The sequence below is a fragment of the Hetaerina americana genome, unplaced genomic scaffold (genome assembly GCF_022747635.1).
Source record: "Hetaerina americana unplaced genomic scaffold, ioHetAmer1.1.p SCAF_7, whole genome shotgun sequence".
In the NCBI taxonomy this organism is placed as follows: domain Eukaryota; kingdom Metazoa; phylum Arthropoda; class Insecta; order Odonata; family Calopterygidae; genus Hetaerina; species Hetaerina americana.
The window spans coordinates 22451384-22471190 of record NW_027287316.1 but is presented as its reverse complement, the minus strand read 5'-3'; the positions used below and the strand labels follow the sequence as shown (position 1 = coordinate 22471190).

The following is a 19807-nucleotide window of genomic DNA, read 5'->3' as shown; positions in this document are numbered from 1 at the left end:
TCGTCTCTTTCCCCAAATCATGTTCGTCCGATGACACCCAGGAAATATTGACGGTGCACAAACTAAATGTATACTGTACTCATTTTTGTGATTCAGCCTCTGTGGAAACCGAGACCAGATATGTCCCCGGCCGCATAGGGTGACACTAGAGGCGAGGTGGCCGTAATTGTGGAAGCCTCTTCCATGACCCATGTAAATCCACGTTTGTCCGTTCTTTTTTTCCATAAACTTTACTTACTAGTAAAGATGAGATCAGTTCAGCGAAAGTGAATGGAAGTTTGGACGCATGTTTGCCTCGTGATAGCAAAAGCCGGAGATCTGTTCCCACGCCAACAATCGATGTCATGGTAACCGCGATATCGAATCTAATCGATCGCTGGCACACAATGATCCCGGTATATTGAGATAAATGGAAAGAATTGAGATACGGGAGATTGAGACTGGCGCGCGAAACCAAAAGGGTTATCTTTTTTGGGGAAGTCGCATTTATACTGAGCATACACCAGATCTCGCGGGGAACTTCACGAACTGGCCACTATTTGGTGTGTTATACGAGTAAATTCAGCGCCCTATGAACAAAAAGACCCGACCACTAGTAGGCTGAGGGATGCCATCCTCGCCAGAGAAAATTTGACGCCCGAGCTCAAAATGCTATGAATCTAAAAAAAAGGAGTGGTTTCAATGCGGAACGAAATATCCAGCATGACATTGATTTATACTTCGACTTGATATCGTAATTTAAAATGTCATTTAACGTTGAAAATCTTCGATGGAGAATAAAGAGAGAGAAGATTTTTTGCCTTGTAAATCGAATAGCATCTTGTGAATTTTTCTTAAATTCAGCTTCTGCAGAAATTAGCTATTATGTATAAGTATAGGTATTCAGGTCACTTACGGAATATTCTGAACACCTTCATATTTCTGAAAACGTTTAGCTGAATTCCCAGATTTCCAATGTCTTCTTCACATGCACGTACCAAAACTCTTGGTAACATGTTTTTCAGTTCCACTCCCAACTCTTCTTTCGAGCATTCGATTAGTTTTTATTATTACTTCTACTTATGTTTTCAGTTCGGAAAGCAAACACTGCTCGACTCCAACCAAAAAAATACCTATAACGACCGAATAGAGGATTATTTAAGCAACTTCTAGCACGAAAGTAATAAGTCTTCTGCAATAGGGCTCGTTGATTGAAAAGACATTTTTCACCATGTGATTTTTAATTCTAATAACATCAGAATGCGCAAAATTCATTTTTTAAGATGGTCATGTTGTCAAAGAAAAAGTGCACCACATTACCATCAAGCGAAGGAGTAGCAACTGGTCAGTTCCTCAAAATTAAAAAAAAAATTAATTTTAAATTTATTCAGATAGAAGATGGAATGAAAATCTCTCGAGTATAGTATTCCAGAGGTAAACTAGTTCCTTATTTAAATCTCTGGGTGGGGATTAGGCGAGGGAGTACATGCAATATATTCTTAGGTTAGGTATATGCTTCCATTAACTTAGGATCGGAACTTTGAATGTTAAGCCAGTCCGTTAGGCGGGGTTACGTAAAGGTAGAGATGGAACAAAAGTGGGGTTTCACACTTTAGTTGTAAGTGGAAAGAATTGCCCCGAAGAAGAAGAATTTTGTAGCGGTGGCTACGGTCACTCATTAACACGACCTCATTTGCAGAGTGAATGAACTCGTTTGGAAATGCTGGAGGTGGCATAATACTGCAGAATAGTGTTGTAGTGAGATTGAAGTGCTTCTCAAAACACAATGAAAGAATCAACATGGTGAAGACGGTAACCACAGATGCTTTAGTGGTGCAAATTTGCAATCCGGCGACAGACTACTATGATGACAAAGTGATGACGTCTGAATGGCCATTTAGCGAAAGTAATGAAATAGTGAAGGGAGAAGAAAATATAATAATACTTGGATACTGAAATAATGTATTTGTAGAAGGCCAAGAAGGAGAAATATTATAAAGAAATCGTCAAGAAGGCAGAGTGAAATAGAAGAGAAGGTTTTGGAATTCTGCAAAAAATAAAAATTAGTTTTGCCAAACGCAATATTTAAAAATTATCCTCAATACATGTACATGCCCCAAAGTGTAATGAAATGCCACATTTACCACATGCAAGTGAACTAGAGATTTAGAAATAAAACAAAAGACTTCAAAATCAATCCTGAGTCAGATAACGACAGTTGCCAAAATTTAGTGATATTGAAGAGACAACTTACATAAATGAAGCTTAAGAAGGAAATTAAGATTCGATGTTAGCTATAAAGTATGAAGAAAATTTAACCAAGGCTGAACTTCAACGAAAATTGAACAAGGAATTTGAAAATTAGTTGACAACAGAGGATTGACGGGAGAAACATGGTCACTGAAGAAGGATGATTGACATAGATTGGAGATTTTTGAAATGTGGGTGTGGAGAAGGATAGAGATTGTGAAGTGGACAAAAAGGGGGGATTGTTTGGAGAAATCTTGAGGAGGATATTGGACAAGACGAAGAAACGAAATCTCTCCTACCCCTGTGATCTATTTCCATTTTCTGAAATATATTCGTTAGTTAGGGGTTTGTTGGGAGCAATCCTATGGAGGCAGAAAAAGTGGATGAAGGGAGTATTGACCGGCAGTGGGATGTTGAAGACTGTGATAGAGGGTAGAATGTTGGGCAAAAGAGGAAAGGGAAGGATCAGGATAGGGATGTTGGACGGGATGACGGGAGGAAGAAAGTACTCCGAGATGAAGAGGGACCTGATATAGAGTAGGATGATGGATTTTGTGTTTTGTTAGGAGTAATAAAATATTTGTTTGGTAGTTGTGTCCATCCAAAAACCTACCTTAACCGGTAGATTACCTTAAAAAAATTCGTTAGTTAGTCCCAATTCCCTCTATCAAACGCCTTTTCGAAATCTACGAAACAGGCAAATACGTCCGGATTGTTTTCTGTATTCCTCTCGATTAATAATCTCATTACTGCAATGGCATCACGCGTACCTCTCCCCTTCCTAAACCCAAACTGATCATCCCCTAAGTAATCATTTGCCCTACTCTCTATCCTTTTGCTTATGATCCTGAGAACAACAATAGCTGCCTGGGATATCAAACTTTGTTCCGTAGTCCTCACATGAAGTAGCCTTTACCTTTTTAGGAATAGAAACTAAGACCGATCTGAAAAATCTTCTGGCCAAATTCCTCTCTCATCATTTCTACGCATTAGCCTGTAAAGACTCTTCCTCAGACAATTTTCTAAACCGTTGAGTAGTTCCGTAGGAATGTTGCCTATCTCCAGGGCCTTATTTGATTTTATTTCTCCTCATACCCTTACTATGTGGCCGTCGAGTAAATCTGGATCTAAGCTATCTTAATCTACGTTATAATCTATTTCTATGTCTAACCTTTTTGGCGTAAGGTCTTTATTTGGTTTTCTATATTCCTTCCATTTCTCTTGGGTCTTTTCTTGTTCCATGAGTACTTTTCTCGGCTTATCTCTAGTTTTAACAAAGGCTTAACCTTCTCACAACCTGATAGTGTTTTGATCATCTTCTACAGCGCAAGAAGCTCTCTCTTTACTCAGTATCCATATCCCTGCACTGCGGATTTCACCATGATTCTGTTGATTTATTTGTTACTCGTCTAATTTTTTTTTTAACGCGGTGCTTTTCTACCTAACTCTGTATTTAAATTCTTCTTTTTCCATCTGTAATCTATTTTTTTAATCATCTCATCTTGTTCCAAGGTTTTCTTGTCTATTTCCCATTTAGAGGTTCCGATGAGTATAGTTTGTTTTTCGGATTCCGATTTCCCTTTTTTGATATATTCCCGTTTTCCTTCGCTAGAATTCAATTCCTTTTCCTCACTCATGATTTTCTGGGTAACTTGCTGACACTATTGCCTTGTTAATCTAGCGAATGCTTCCACATCCCATTTCCGAGCCTGCCTCCCCTGACTCATCTTTTTGGAACGGACGGTAAGCTTTCTAACTACTAAATTGTGATCAGTGATGGCACCCGCTCCCGGGTAGCTGTGCGCATTGATCACGCTATTCCCAAACCTGTGCCTAACGATTGTTTAAGGTAACTGATACATCTAATTGAACTGGCATTTTCCATGCATTCCTACGTCTTTTGTCTTGTGTAAACCAACCGTGGGTGATGAAAGACGGCCGATTGAGCGCAGTCCCGTAGTTGCCAGGACTATTTTTAATCTATTGGTCGTTATTACAATCTTGGGAATGATAATAGAGTTGGTTTCCCATTGCCTTCCTCAATAGTGTTTTTGACGTGACACCATCACTTATTGGCCGCCCCACTGGGGTCAGACGCCTTTGAAGCCGCCTCATTGAGGAACAGACACTGTGTGGGGTACCTTTCGTCTGGCTCCTATACTTCGACCTATCTGGCATGGGTAACCCTACCAGGAGCAATTATCATTGCTCCGGTCAGTACAGCTCTAGGTGTCATCGGAACGCACAAGCCCTTCCACCACATCAAGGTTGTAGTCCATGGGTGGTTTACATGTATAAAATCATAATTGCAGTAATCAACCCGAAGGTCGGTTTGGTAGGAGATGACAGAGTTCACCCAGTACTAAGCCCGACGGTGTGTGAAATTCACACATCAGGGTAGGGGGGCCAGTTCCTTTCCCAGTGCCGGTTATGGTTTCCAGGAAGATCTGGTACCCGAAAAATCACAGAGCTTGGTGTTGCACAGAGAGACTTGTCTGGTAATCGAACCCGGCCCCTTCCGTCAGTAGTCCAACGTTCTACCCCTAAACTACCGCGACCCGCTGAATATATTCATGCACAGTTTACATAGTGTATATATATATATCATTCCCGTCAGGAGGAGAGGCAAGTTTTCTGAGTTCGTCACCTTATGAAACTTTTGCAAAGCAAAGCTGACAACAGCAGCGCAGGAGACACAGAAACCCGTCCCTCTCTCTTCTCACTTTTCTTCAACCGTTCTATCCATCACCCGGATCATCAGTTTTATTTCTTCCGCTGAGAAAATTGGTCAAACCATCGAAGAATTCAAAAACCTATACTGCGAGTGTTTCTTCATTTTTGATGATGTAGAAGCACTCAGAAGAGCAATATAACATTTGGACGGTTCAATACAACACAAAATAAAATAGATAACACGTAAAGAGACACATTTTTTTTATTCTCACAAGTTCTTAGGCAGGGATAGAGAACGTATGTCTCTGCAAAAACTTTCAGCTGTACTCAACGAACGACCGTAAACAAATCAAATTTTTCAATCTGCCTTTGCTACGTAAAACTATTTAATATGCCATTTTAATGCGTCACGTTATACGGAACAAGATAACCTAAAATTTAGGGGACATATCACCAGCCTTATTGATCTCTTCTGAGGACAATGTGAGAGTAGGTGAAGAGATAAGGGGGTTGGAGGGTGGGTATGAAAGTCAAGAGTAATGGGAGGAGGGGACCGGATTGATAAAAGATACTTTTTAAACTCCTGGAAGTTTGGGGAGACACACAGTTGGATTCATAAGGGCGACAGTGGATCTTAGTGCATCACCGTCCGTCTTCCAGGCAAGAAGGAAGTAGCAGACCTCTACCTTCACCGAATACGACACGGAGGACGTCACGTCTCCTAGAATTGCCTAGGTAAATAAAGCCGTCTTAGATGTATCATTGATGCAGCAATATGACTTTCCAATAGAATGTTTTGATTTCTTGAGCGAACGCTAAATTTAACTTTTCCATCGACTTATATTGCCATTTGCTGTCATTATGAACCATTATTTGAGCGGAAATATGTAATTAAGCTGAACCTGTCTACTGCAGTTACGACATTTTATGAATTTTAACTAAATACATGTAATTCGCATTTATATCTCAAAAAATAACACCCTGAATCGGAGTAAGGTATCTTCCGTACAGTATACTGTGTTTATGTGAGGTAAATGCCATAACTACGTGGTCAAAAACATTAGGGAAGGCAGGAATAACATCCACCATTGGTATTATGAGAAAAAATGCTGTAATACTTTTATATCCTCTTAGGAGTGAGCAGTGTTCTTGAGAGAAACATGAAGGCACATTCGATCAGCTGCGTCCTCGGCATCTTCGTCGTCCTGTCCGTAGAGGTCATCCAGGGAAGAGGATATGTCGTCGTAGAAAGCGATTCTGGTAACTACCTACTAAAGATATTAATTCAAAAATACACCACAATGTCCTCTGGGTTTAAAATAACTACCGCATTTAATACCAATGTCTAGAAAATTCTTTTCCCCATCAAGTCAAAAGTGTAAATATCCTAATGATAATTTAACTACCACACGAGTGCAATATTAACCAAAAAAAATAACACAACAGCCACAAACAACGTACAAACCGAATTTAGTACAGAAGTTACGAAATGTGAGATTGTATTCAGAAAAAAAGTGCCATCGCTAGTTATTCCCGTGAGGTACGTAACATCTCATTTCAACAATTAACATCGGGCTGTAATTTATTTTTTTAAATCCTAAATCGTTCAGTCATCCAGTCGCTACATAAGAATGCGAAAATTAGAGAAAAATAATAATGGATTAAATATATGTAGATTTTTTGTTAAGAGTTGTCTCATTTCAAATAATCATTGATGAAGTCCCATTGGACGCATGCATGAAATTAAACTTAAATACGCTTAATATTTTATACTTTCAGACCCTTATACCCCTGGTGCCGCCTGCAGCAGCGACAAGAAATGCAGCGATGATCTTCACACTATGTGCGACCAAACAACGACAACGTGCAAATGTATAAGCGGGTATATTGTTGATGGCAAAACATGCGTGACTGGTAAGTAATAAACAGTGGGATTAGGATCCCATTTCTTGGCACCTAACCGTGACGAATTTACAATTTATTTCTATAAATTATTATAAGTATGAGTGAACATACACAAGGTAAACTTGCATTTTCAAGTTAAATTAAACACGTGAAATTGCAAATAGAAGATCAGAATAATATGATATCCTTCATTTTTAGACGGTACAAAATATTCCCGTGCACTACGTAACATCTCATTTCAACAATTGACATCGGGCTTTAATTTATTTTTTTAAATCCTAAATCGTTCAGTCATCCAGTCGCTACATAAGAATGCGAAAATTAGAGAAAAATAATAATGGATTAAATATATGTAGATTTTTTGTTAAGAGTTGTCTCATTGCAAATAATCATTGATGAAGTCCCATTGGACGCATGCATGAAATTAAACTTAAATACGCTTAATATTATATACTTTCAGACCCTTATACCCCTGGTGCCGCCTGCAGCAGCGACAAGAAATGCAGCGATGATCTTCACACTATGTGCGACCAAACAACGACAACGTGCAAATGTATAAGCGGGTATATTGTTGATGGCAAAACATGCGTGACTGGTAAGTAATAAACAGTGGGATTAGGATCCCATTTCTTGGCACCTAACCGTGACGAATTTACAATTTATTTCTATAAATTATTATAAGTATGAGTGAACATACACAAGGTAAACTTGCATTTTCAAGTTAAATTAAACACGTGAAATTGCAAATAGAAGATCAGAATAATATGATATCCTTCATTTTTAGACGGTACAAAATATTCCCGTGCACTACGTAACATCTCATTTCAACAATTGACATCGGGCTTTAATTTATTTTTTTAAATCCTAAATCGTTCAGTCATCCAGTCGCTACATAAGAATGCGAAAATTAGAGAAAAATAATAATGGATTAAATATATGTAGATTTTTTGTTAAGAGTTGTCTCATTTCAAATAATCATTGATGAAGTCCCATTGGACGCATGCATGAAATTAAACTTAAATACGCTTAATACTATATACTTTCAGACCCTTATACCCCTGGTGCCGCCTGCAGCAGCGACAAGAAATGCAGCGATGATCTTCACACTATGTGCGACCAAACAACGACAACGTGCAAATGTATAAGCGGGTATATTGTTGATGGCAAAACATGCGTGACTGGTAAGTAATAAACAGTGGGATTAGGATCCCATTTCTTGGCACCTAACCGTGACGAATTTACAATTTATTTCTATAAATTATTATAAGTATGAGTGAACATACACAAGGTAAACTTGCATTTTCAAGTTAAATTAAACACGTGAAATTGCAAATAGAAGATCAGAATAATATGATATCCTTCATTTTTAGACGGTACAAAATATTCCCGTGCACTACGTAACATCTCATTTCAACAATTGACATCGGGCTTTAATTTATTTTTTTAAATCCTAAATCGTTCAGTCATCCAGTCGCTACATAAGAATGCGAAAATTAGAGAAAAATAATAATGGATTAAATATATGTAGATTTTTTGTTAAGAGTTGTCTCATTGCAAATAATCATTGATGAAGTCCCATTGGACGCATGCATGAAATTAAACTTAAATACGCTTAATATTATATACTTTCAGACCCTTATACCCCTGGTGCCGCCTGCAGCAGCGACAAGAAATGCAGCGATGATCTTCACACTATGTGCGACCAAACAACGACAACGTGCAAATGTATAAGCGGGTATATTGTTGATGGCAAAACATGCGTGACTGGTAAGTAATAAACAGTGGGATTAGGATCCCATTTCTTGGCACCTAACCGTGACGAATTTACAATTTATTTCTATAAATTATTATAAGTATGAGTGAACATACACAAGGTAAACTTGCATTTTCAAGTTAAATTAAACACGTGAAATTGCAAATAGAAGATCAGAATAATATGATATCCTTCATTTTTAGACGGTACAAAATATTCCCGTGCACTACGTAACATCTCATTTCAACAATTGACATCGGGCTTTAATTTATTTTTTTAAATCCTAAATCGTTCAGTCATCCAGTCGCTACATAAGAATGCGAAAATTAGAGAAAAATAATAATGGATTAAATATATGTAGATTTTTTGTTAAGAGTTGTCTCATTTCAAATAATCATTGATGAAGTCCCATTGGACGCATGCATGAAATTAAACTTAAATACGCTTAATATTATATACTTTCAGACCCTTATACCCCTGGTGCCGCCTGCAGCAGCGACAAGAAATGCAGCGATGATCTTCACACTATGTGCGACCAAACAACGACAACGTGCAAATGTATAAGCGGGTATATTGTTGATGGCAAAACATGCGTGACTGGTAAGTAATAAACAGTGGGATTAGGATCCCATTTCTTGGCACCTAACCGTGACGAATTTACAATTTATTTCTATAAATTATTATAAGTATGAGTGAACATACACAAGGTAAACTTGCATTTTCAAGTTAAATTAAACACGTGAAATTGCAAATAGAAGATCAGAATAATATGATATCCTTCATTTTTAGACGGTACAAAATATTCCCGTGCACTACGTAACATCTCATTTCAACAATTGACATCGGGCTTTAATTTATTTTTTTAAATCCTAAATCGTTCAGTCATCCAGTCGCTACATAAGAATGCGAAAATTAGAGAAAAATAATAATGGATTAAATATATGTAGATTTTTTGTTAAGAGTTGTCTCATTTCAAATAATCATTGATGAAGTCCCATTGGACGCATGCATGAAATTAAACTTAAATACGCTTAATATTATATACTTTCAGACCCTTATACCCCTGGTGCCGCCTGCAGCAGCGACAAGAAATGCAGCGATGATCTTCACACTATGTGCGACCAAACAACGACAACGTGCAAATGTATAAGCGGGTATATTGTTGATGGCAAAACATGCGTGACTGGTAAGTAATAAACAGTGGGATTAGGATCCCATTTCTTGGCACCTAACCGTGACGAATTTACAATTTATTTCTATAAATTATTATAAGTATGAGTGAACATACACAAGGTAAACTTGCATTTTCAAGTTAAATTAAACACGTGAAATTGCAAATAGAAGATCAGAATAATATGATATCCTTCATTTTTAGACGGTACAAAATATTCCCGTGCACTACGTAACATCTCATTTCAACAATTGACATCGGGCTTTAATTTATTTTTTTAAATCCTAAATCGTTCAGTCATCCAGTCGCTACATAAGAATGCGAAAATTAGAGAAAAATAATAATGGATTAAATATATGTAGATTTTTTGTTAAGAGTTGTCTCATTGCAAATAATCATTGATGAAGTCCCATTGGACGCATGCATGAAATTAAACTTAAATACGCTTAATATTATATACTTTCAGACCCTTATACCCCTGGTGCCGCCTGCAGCAGCGACAAGAAATGCAGCGATGATCTTCACACTATGTGCGACCAAACAACGACAACGTGCAAATGTATAAGCGGGTATATTGTTGATGGCAAAACATGCGTGACTGGTAAGTAATAAACAGTGGGATTAGGATCCCATTTCTTGGCACCTAACCGTGACGAATTTACAATTTATTTCTATAAATTATTATAAGTATGAGTGAACATACACAAGGTAAACTTGCATTTTCAAGTTAAATTAAACACGTGAAATTGCAAATAGAAGATCAGAATAATATGATATCCTTCATTTTTAGACGGTACAAAATATTCCCGTGCACTACGTAACATCTCATTTCAACAATTGACATCGGGCTTTAATTTATTTTTTTAAATCCTAAATCGTTCAGTCATCCAGTCGCTACATAAGAATGCGAAAATTAGAGAAAAATAATAATGGATTAAATATATGTAGATTTTTTGTTAAGAGTTGTCTCATTGCAAATAATCATTGATGAAGTCCCATTGGACGCATGCATGAAATTAAACTTAAATACGCTTAATATTATATACTTTCAGACCCTTATACCCCTGGTGCCGCCTGCAGCAGCGACAAGAAATGCAGCGATGATCTTCACACTATGTGCGACCAAACAACGACAACGTGCAAATGTATAAGCGGGTATATTGTTGATGGCAAAACATGCGTGACTGGTAAGTAATAAACAGTGGGATTAGGATCCCATTTCTTGGCACCTAACCGTGACGAATTTACAATTTATTTCTATAAATTATTATAAGTATGAGTGAACATACACAAGGTAAACTTGCATTTTCAAGTTAAATTAAACACGTGAAATTGCAAATAGAAGATCAGAATAATATGATATCCTTCATTTTTAGACGGTACAAAATATTCCCGTGCACTACGTAACATCTCATTTCAACAATTGACATCGGGCTTTAATTTATTTTTTTAAATCCTAAATCGTTCAGTCATCCAGTCGCTACATAAGAATGCGAAAATTAGAGAAAAATAATAATGGATTAAATATATGTAGATTTTTTGTTAAGAGTTGTCTCATTTCAAATAATCATTGATGAAGTCCCATTGGACGCATGCATGAAATTAAACTTAAATACGCTTAATATTATATACTTTCAGACCCTTATACCCCTGGTGCCGCCTGCAGCAGCGACAAGAAATGCAGCGATGATCTTCACACTATGTGCGACCAAACAACGACAACGTGCAAATGTATAAGCGGGTATATTGTTGATGGCAAAACATGCGTGACTGGTAAGTAATAAACAGTGGGATTAGGATCCCATTTCTTGGCACCTAACCGTGACGAATTTACAATTTATTTCTATAAATTATTATAAGTATGAGTGAACATACACAAGGTAAACTTGCATTTTCAAGTTAAATTAAACACGTGAAATTGCAAATAGAAGATCAGAATAATATGATATCCTTCATTTTTAGACGGTACAAAATATTCCCGTGCACTACGTAACATCTCATTTCAACAATTGACATCGGGCTTTAATTTATTTTTTTAAATCCTAAATCGTTCAGTCATCCAGTCGCTACATAAGAATGCGAAAATTAGAGAAAAATAATAATGGATTAAATATATGTAGATTTTTTGTTAAGAGTTGTCTCATTGCAAATAATCATTGATGAAGTCCCATTGGACGCATGCATGAAATTAAACTTAAATACGCTTAATATTATATACTTTCAGACCCTTATACCCCTGGTGCCGCCTGCAGCAGCGACAAGAAATGCAGCGATGATCTTCACACTATGTGCGACCAAACAACGACAACGTGCAAATGTATAAGCGGGTATATTGTTGATGGCAAAACATGCGTGACTGGTAAGTAATAAACAGTGGGATTAGGATCCCATTTCTTGGCACCTAACCGTGACGAATTTACAATTTATTTCTATAAATTATTATAAGTATGAGTGAACATACACAAGGTAAACTTGCATTTTCAAGTTAAATTAAACACGTGAAATTGCAAATAGAAGATCAGAATAATATGATATCCTTCATTTTTAGACGGTACAAAATATTCCCGTGCACTACGTAACATCTCATTTCAACAATTGACATCGGGCTTTAATTTATTTTTTTAAATCCTAAATCGTTCAGTCATCCAGTCGCTACATAAGAATGCGAAAATTAGAGAAAAATAATAATGGATTAAATATATGTAGATTTTTTGTTAAGAGTTGTCTCATTGCAAATAATCATTGATGAAGTCCCATTGGACGCATGCATGAAATTAAACTTAAATACGCTTAATATTATATACTTTCAGACCCTTATACCCCTGGTGCCGCCTGCAGCAGCGACAAGAAATGCAGCGATGATCTTCACACTATGTGCGACCAAACAACGACAACGTGCAAATGTATAAGCGGGTATATTGTTGATGGCAAAACATGCGTGACTGGTAAGTAATAAACAGTGGGATTAGGATCCCATTTCTTGGCACCTAACCGTGACGAATTTACAATTTATTTCTATAAATTATTATAAGTATGAGTGAACATACACAAGGTAAACTTGCATTTTCAAGTTAAATTAAACACGTGAAATTGCAAATAGAAGATCAGAATAATATGATATCCTTCATTTTTAGACGGTACAAAATATTCCCGTGCACTACGTAACATCTCATTTCAACAATTGACATCGGGCTTTAATTTATTTTTTTAAATCCTAAATCGTTCAGTCATCCAGTCGCTACATAAGAATGCGAAAATTAGAGAAAAATAATAATGGATTAAATATATGTAGATTTTTTGTTAAGAGTTGTCTCATTGCAAATAATCATTGATGAAGTCCCATTGGACGCATGCATGAAATTAAACTTAAATACGCTTAATATTATATACTTTCAGACCCTTATACCCCTGGTGCCGCCTGCAGCAGCGACAAGAAATGCAGCGATGATCTTCACACTATGTGCGACCAAACAACGACAACGTGCAAATGTATAAGCGGGTATATTGTTGATGGCAAAACATGCGTGACTGGTAAGTAATAAACAGTGGGATTAGGATCCCATTTCTTGGCACCTAACCGTGACGAATTTACAATTTATTTCTATAAATTATTATAAGTATGAGTGAACATACACAAGGTAAACTTGCATTTTCAAGTTAAATTAAACACGTGAAATTGCAAATAGAAGATCAGAATAATATGATATCCTTCATTTTTAGACGGTACAAAATATTCCCGTGCACTACGTAACATCTCATTTCAACAATTGACATCGGGCTTTAATTTATTTTTTTAAATCCTAAATCGTTCAGTCATCCAGTCGCTACATAAGAATGCGAAAATTAGAGAAAAATAATAATGGATTAAATATATGTAGATTTTTTGTTAAGAGTTGTCTCATTGCAAATAATCATTGATGAAGTCCCATTGGACGCATGCATGAAATTAAACTTAAATACGCTTAATATTATATACTTTCAGACCCTTATACCCCTGGTGCCGCCTGCAGCAGCGACAAGAAATGCAGCGATGATCTTCACACTATGTGCGACCAAACAACGACAACGTGCAAATGTATAAGCGGGTATATTGTTGATGGCAAAACATGCGTGACTGGTAAGTAATAAACAGTGGGATTAGGATCCCATTTCTTGGCACCTAACCGTGACGAATTTACAATTTATTTCTATAAATTATTATAAGTATGAGTGAACATACACAAGGTAAACTTGCATTTTCAAGTTAAATTAAACACGTGAAATTGCAAATAGAAGATCAGAATAATATGATATCCTTCATTTTTAGACGGTACAAAATATTCCCGTGCACTACGTAACATCTCATTTCAACAATTGACATCGGGCTTTAATTTATTTTTTTAAATCCTAAATCGTTCAGTCATCCAGTCGCTACATAAGAATGCGAAAATTAGAGAAAAATAATAATGGATTAAATATATGTAGATTTTTTGTTAAGAGTTGTCTCATTGCAAATAATCATTGATGAAGTCCCATTGGACGCATGCATGAAATTAAACTTAAATACGCTTAATATTATATACTTTCAGACCCTTATACCCCTGGTGCCGCCTGCAGCAGCGACAAGAAATGCAGCGATGATCTTCACACTATGTGCGACCAAACAACGACAACGTGCAAATGTATAAGCGGGTATATTGTTGATGGCAAAACATGCGTGACTGGTAAGTAATAAACAGTGGGATTAGGATCCCATTTCTTGGCACCTAACCGTGACGAATTTACAATTTATTTCTATAAATTATTATAAGTATGAGTGAACATACACAAGGTAAACTTGCATTTTCAAGTTAAATTAAACACGTGAAATTGCAAATAGAAGATCAGAATAATATGATATCCTTCATTTTTAGACGGTACAAAATATTCCCGTGCACTACGTAACATCTCATTTCAACAATTGACATCGGGCTTTAATTTATTTTTTTAAATCCTAAATCGTTCAGTCATCCAGTCGCTACATAAGAATGCGAAAATTAGAGAAAAATAATAATGGATTAAATATATGTAGATTTTTTGTTAAGAGTTGTCTCATTGCAAATAATCATTGATGAAGTCCCATTGGACGCATGCATGAAATTAAACTTAAATACGCTTAATATTATATACTTTCAGACCCTTATACCCCTGGTGCCGCCTGCAGCAGCGACAAGAAATGCAGCGATGATCTTCACACTATGTGCGACCAAACAACGACAACGTGCAAATGTATAAGCGGGTATATTGTTGATGGCAAAACATGCGTGACTGGTAAGTAATAAACAGTGGGATTAGGATCCCATTTCTTGGCACCTAACCGTGACGAATTTACAATTTATTTCTATAAATTATTATAAGTATGAGTGAACATACACAAGGTAAACTTGCATTTTCAAGTTAAATTAAACACGTGAAATTGCAAATAGAAGATCAGAATAATATGATATCCTTCATTTTTAGACGGTACAAAATATTCCCGTGCACTACGTAACATCTCATTTCAACAATTGACATCGGGCTTTAATTTATTTTTTTAAATCCTAAATCGTTCAGTCATCCAGTCGCTACATAAGAATGCGAAAATTAGAGAAAAATAATAATGGATTAAATATATGTAGATTTTTTGTTAAGAGTTGTCTCATTGCAAATAATCATTGATGAAGTCCCATTGGACGCATGCATGAAATTAAACTTAAATACGCTTAATATTATATACTTTCAGACCCTTATACCCCTGGTGCCGCCTGCAGCAGCGACAAGAAATGCAGCGATGATCTTCACACTATGTGCGACCAAACAACGACAACGTGCAAATGTATAAGCGGGTATATTGTTGATGGCAAAACATGCGTGACTGGTAAGTAATAAACAGTGGGATTAGGATCCCATTTCTTGGCACCTAACCGTGACGAATTTACAATTTATTTCTATAAATTATTATAAGTATGAGTGAACATACACAAGGTAAACTTGCATTTTCAAGTTAAATTAAACACGTGAAATTGCAAATAGAAGATCAGAATAATATGATATCCTTCATTTTTAGACGGTACAAAATATTCCCGTGCACTACGTAACATCTCATTTCAACAATTGACATCGGGCTTTAATTTATTTTTTTAAATCCTAAATCGTTCAGTCATCCAGTCGCTACATAAGAATGCGAAAATTAGAGAAAAATAATAATGGATTAAATATATGTAGATTTTTTGTTAAGAGTTGTCTCATTGCAAATAATCATTGATGAAGTCCCATTGGACGCATGCATGAAATTAAACTTAAATACGCTTAATATTATATACTTTCAGACCCTTATACCCCTGGTGCCGCCTGCAGCAGCGACAAGAAATGCAGCGATGATCTTCACACTATGTGCGACCAAACAACGACAACGTGCAAATGTATAAGCGGGTATATTGTTGATGGCAAAACATGCGTGACTGGTAAGTAATAAACAGTGGGATTAGGATCCCATTTCTTGGCACCTAACCGTGACGAATTTACAATTTATTTCTATAAATTATTATAAGTATGAGTGAACATACACAAGGTAAACTTGCATTTTCAAGTTAAATTAAACACGTGAAATTGCAAATAGAAGATCAGAATAATATGATATCCTTCATTTTTAGACGGTACAAAATATTCCCGTGCACTACGTAACATCTCATTTCAACAATTGACATCGGGCTTTAATTTATTTTTTTAAATCCTAAATCGTTCAGTCATCCAGTCGCTACATAAGAATGCGAAAATTAGAGAAAAATAATAATGGATTAAATATATGTAGATTTTTTGTTAAGAGTTGTCTCATTTCAAATAATCATTGATGAAGTCCCATTGGACGCATGCATGAAATTAAACTTAAATACGCTTAATATTATATACTTTCAGACCCTTATACCCCTGGTGCCGCCTGCAGCAGCGACAAGAAATGCAGCGATGATCTTCACACTATGTGCGACCAAACAACGACAACGTGCAAATGTATAAGCGGGTATATTGTTGATGGCAAAACATGCGTGACTGGTAAGTAATAAACAGTGGGATTAGGATCCCATTTCTTGGCACCTAACCGTGACGAATTTACAATTTATTTCTATAAATTATTATAAGTATGAGTGAACATACACAAGGTAAACTTGCATTTTCAAGTTAAATTAAACACGTGAAATTGCAAATAGAAGATCAGAATAATATGATATCCTTCATTTTTAGACGGTACAAAATATTCCCGTGCACTACGTAACATCTCATTTCAACAATTGACATCGGGCTTTAATTTATTTTTTTAAATCCTAAATCGTTCAGTCATCCAGTCGCTACATAAGAATGCGAAAATTAGAGAAAAATAATAATGGATTAAATATATGTAGATTTTTTGTTAAGAGTTGTCTCATTGCAAATAATCATTGATGAAGTCCCATTGGACGCATGCATGAAATTAAACTTAAATACGCTTAATATTATATACTTTCAGACCCTTATACCCCTGGTGCCGCCTGCAGCAGCGACAAGAAATGCAGCGATGATCTTCACACTATGTGCGACCAAACAACGACAACGTGCAAATGTATAAGCGGGTATATTGTTGATGGCAAAACATGCGTGACTGGTAAGTAATAAACAGTGGGATTAGGATCCCATTTCTTGGCACCTAACCGTGACGAATTTACAATTTATTTCTATAAATTATTATAAGTATGAGTGAACATACACAAGGTAAACTTGCATTTTCAAGTTAAATTAAACACGTGAAATTGCAAATAGAAGATCAGAATAATATGATATCCTTCATTTTTAGACGGTACAAAATATTCCCGTGCACTACGTAACATCTCATTTCAACAATTGACATCGGGCTTTAATTTATTTTTTTAAATCCTAAATCGTTCAGTCATCCAGTCGCTACATAAGAATGCGAAAATTAGAGAAAAATAATAATGGATTAAATATATGTAGATTTTTTGTTAAGAGTTGTCTCATTGCAAATAATCATTGATGAAGTCCCATTGGACGCATGCATGAAATTAAACTTAAATACGCTTAATATTATATACTTTCAGACCCTTATACCCCTGGTGCCGCCTGCAGCAGCGACAAGAAATGCAGCGATGATCTTCACACTATGTGCGACCAAACAACGACAACGTGCAAATGTATAAGCGGGTATATTGTTGATGGCAAAACATGCGTGACTGGTAAGTAATAAACAGTGGGATTAGGATCCCATTTCTTGGCACCTAACCGTGACGAATTTACAATTTATTTCTATAAATTATTATAAGTATGAGTGAACATACACAAGGTAAACTTGCATTTTCAAGTTAAATTAAACACGTGAAATTGCAAATAGAAGATCAGAATAATATGATATCCTTCATTTTTAGACGGTACAAAATATTCCCGTGCACTACGTAACATCTCATTTCAACAATTGACATCGGGCTTTAATTTATTTTTTTAAATCCTAAATCGTTCAGTCATCCAGTCGCTACATAAGAATGCGAAAATTAGAGAAAAATAATAATGGATTAAATATATGTAGATTTTTTGTTAAGAGTTGTCTCATTTCAAATAATCATTGATGAAGTCCCATTGGACGCATGCATGAAATTAAACTTAAATACGCTTAATATTATATACTTTCAGACCCTTATACCCCTGGTGCCGCCTGCAACAGCGACAAGAAATGCAGCGATGCTCTTCACACTACGTGTGACACAACAACGGCAAAGTGCAAATGTGATCAATGGTATAATAACAATGGTGGAATTTGCGTTCAAGGTGGGTTCCTATTAAAATAAAATATTTCTAAATTCAAAATTGAAAGTACCAGCAGTACCAGCAGGCTGTAGAGAAGTTCATGGAGTTGATACCTTGCTGTGCCACCGGCATTTTCCATGTATACCTACGTCTTCTGTGGTGTCAATACGAAGTGTTGGTGATGGAACCGTAGTCCCTGATATAATCACCATCTTTTCCTTCGCCTACCGTCGCATTCCAATCCCCCATCACTATCAAATGTGTCTCTGCGGGAACACACGCGATTATGTCCTCTAACTGATCGTATATCCTATCGTCTTCCTCTTCCTTATGGTTGCAGGTATACCTGCCACCGAGCCACCATAAGGAGGGCAAATGATTACTTACGATTAGCATGATCAGTTTGGGTTTAGGAACGGGAGAGGTACGCGTGATGCCATTGCAGTAATGACATTATTAATCGAGAGGTTTATAGAACACAACCAGGAGGTATTTGCTTGTTTCGTAGATTTCGAAAAAGCTTTTGATAGAGTGATTTGGGAAAAACTAATGAGTATATTGCAGAAAATAGGAATAGTTTGGAGGGAAAGGAGGCTAATCCGCAACCTGTACATGTCTCAGACTGATCAGGTACGGGTGGGAAACGGGGAGGCCGGATGGGCAGTCTTAGGAAGGGGTGTAAGGCAGGGTTGCCCATTATCACCGTTGCTGTTCAACTTGTATGCAGAGGAAATAATCAAAGAGGCATGGGAAGAGCTGGAGGTAGGAATGAAAGTGGTCGGGGAATTCGTAAAATCAGTTAGGTTTGCTGATAACCAAGCTTTAGTTTGTTAGTCAGCCAAGGGGTTGCAAGTATTGCTGAGTGAATTGGAAATTCAGTGCGACAGGTTTGGAATCAAAATCAATATTAATAAATCGAAGATTATGCGATTTTCTAGAAAGAAAAGGCTAAGTTAACATTAAAATAGGAGGGCAAAAACTAGAGTAGGTAGAACAGTTTAAGTATCTCGGTAGTGTTTTTGGACCACCACGGTCAAAGTAGTAGGGGCGTAAGGAGAAGAATTGCGCTAGGCAAAGAGGCTTTCACAAGGAGGAGGGAGTCGATGACAGGGACGTTGAGTAAGGATTTTAGAAAAGACTCGTAAGAACTTTGACATGAGGCGTAGCTATATACGGTGCGGAAACGTGGTACTTGAAGCTGGAGGATAGACATAGATTGGAGGCTTTTGAAATGTGGGTGTGGAGAAGAATGGAGAAGGTGAAATGGACAGAGAAGAAAACAAATGAGGAAG

The 19807-nt window shown here is 36.6% G+C and overlaps 1 protein-coding gene across 1 annotated transcript in view; it reads left to right on the top strand.

Moving 5' to 3' along the window:
- The first annotated feature begins 1779 nt into the window (after positions 1-1779).
- Positions 1780-19807, top strand: part of LOC139696568 (multiple epidermal growth factor-like domains protein 6) — a 28499-nt gene continuing 10471 nt past the window's right edge. Inside the window, exons 1-22 of the mRNA XM_071595372.1 lie at positions 1780-1885; positions 6682-6816; positions 7268-7402; positions 7854-7988; positions 8440-8574; positions 9026-9160; positions 9612-9746; positions 10198-10332; positions 10784-10918; positions 11370-11504; positions 11956-12090; positions 12542-12676; positions 13128-13262; positions 13714-13848; positions 14300-14434; positions 14886-15020; positions 15472-15606; positions 16058-16192; positions 16644-16778; positions 17230-17364; positions 17816-17950; positions 18402-18536. Coding sequence (XP_071451473.1) covers positions 1780-1885; positions 6682-6816; positions 7268-7402; positions 7854-7988; positions 8440-8574; positions 9026-9160; positions 9612-9746; positions 10198-10332; positions 10784-10918; positions 11370-11504; positions 11956-12090; positions 12542-12676; positions 13128-13262; positions 13714-13848; positions 14300-14434; positions 14886-15020; positions 15472-15606; positions 16058-16192; positions 16644-16778; positions 17230-17364; positions 17816-17950; positions 18402-18536 — 2941 coding nt within the window. The remainder of the gene's footprint in view (positions 1886-6681; positions 6817-7267; positions 7403-7853; positions 7989-8439; positions 8575-9025; positions 9161-9611; positions 9747-10197; positions 10333-10783; positions 10919-11369; positions 11505-11955; positions 12091-12541; positions 12677-13127; positions 13263-13713; positions 13849-14299; positions 14435-14885; positions 15021-15471; positions 15607-16057; positions 16193-16643; positions 16779-17229; positions 17365-17815; positions 17951-18401; positions 18537-19807) is intronic.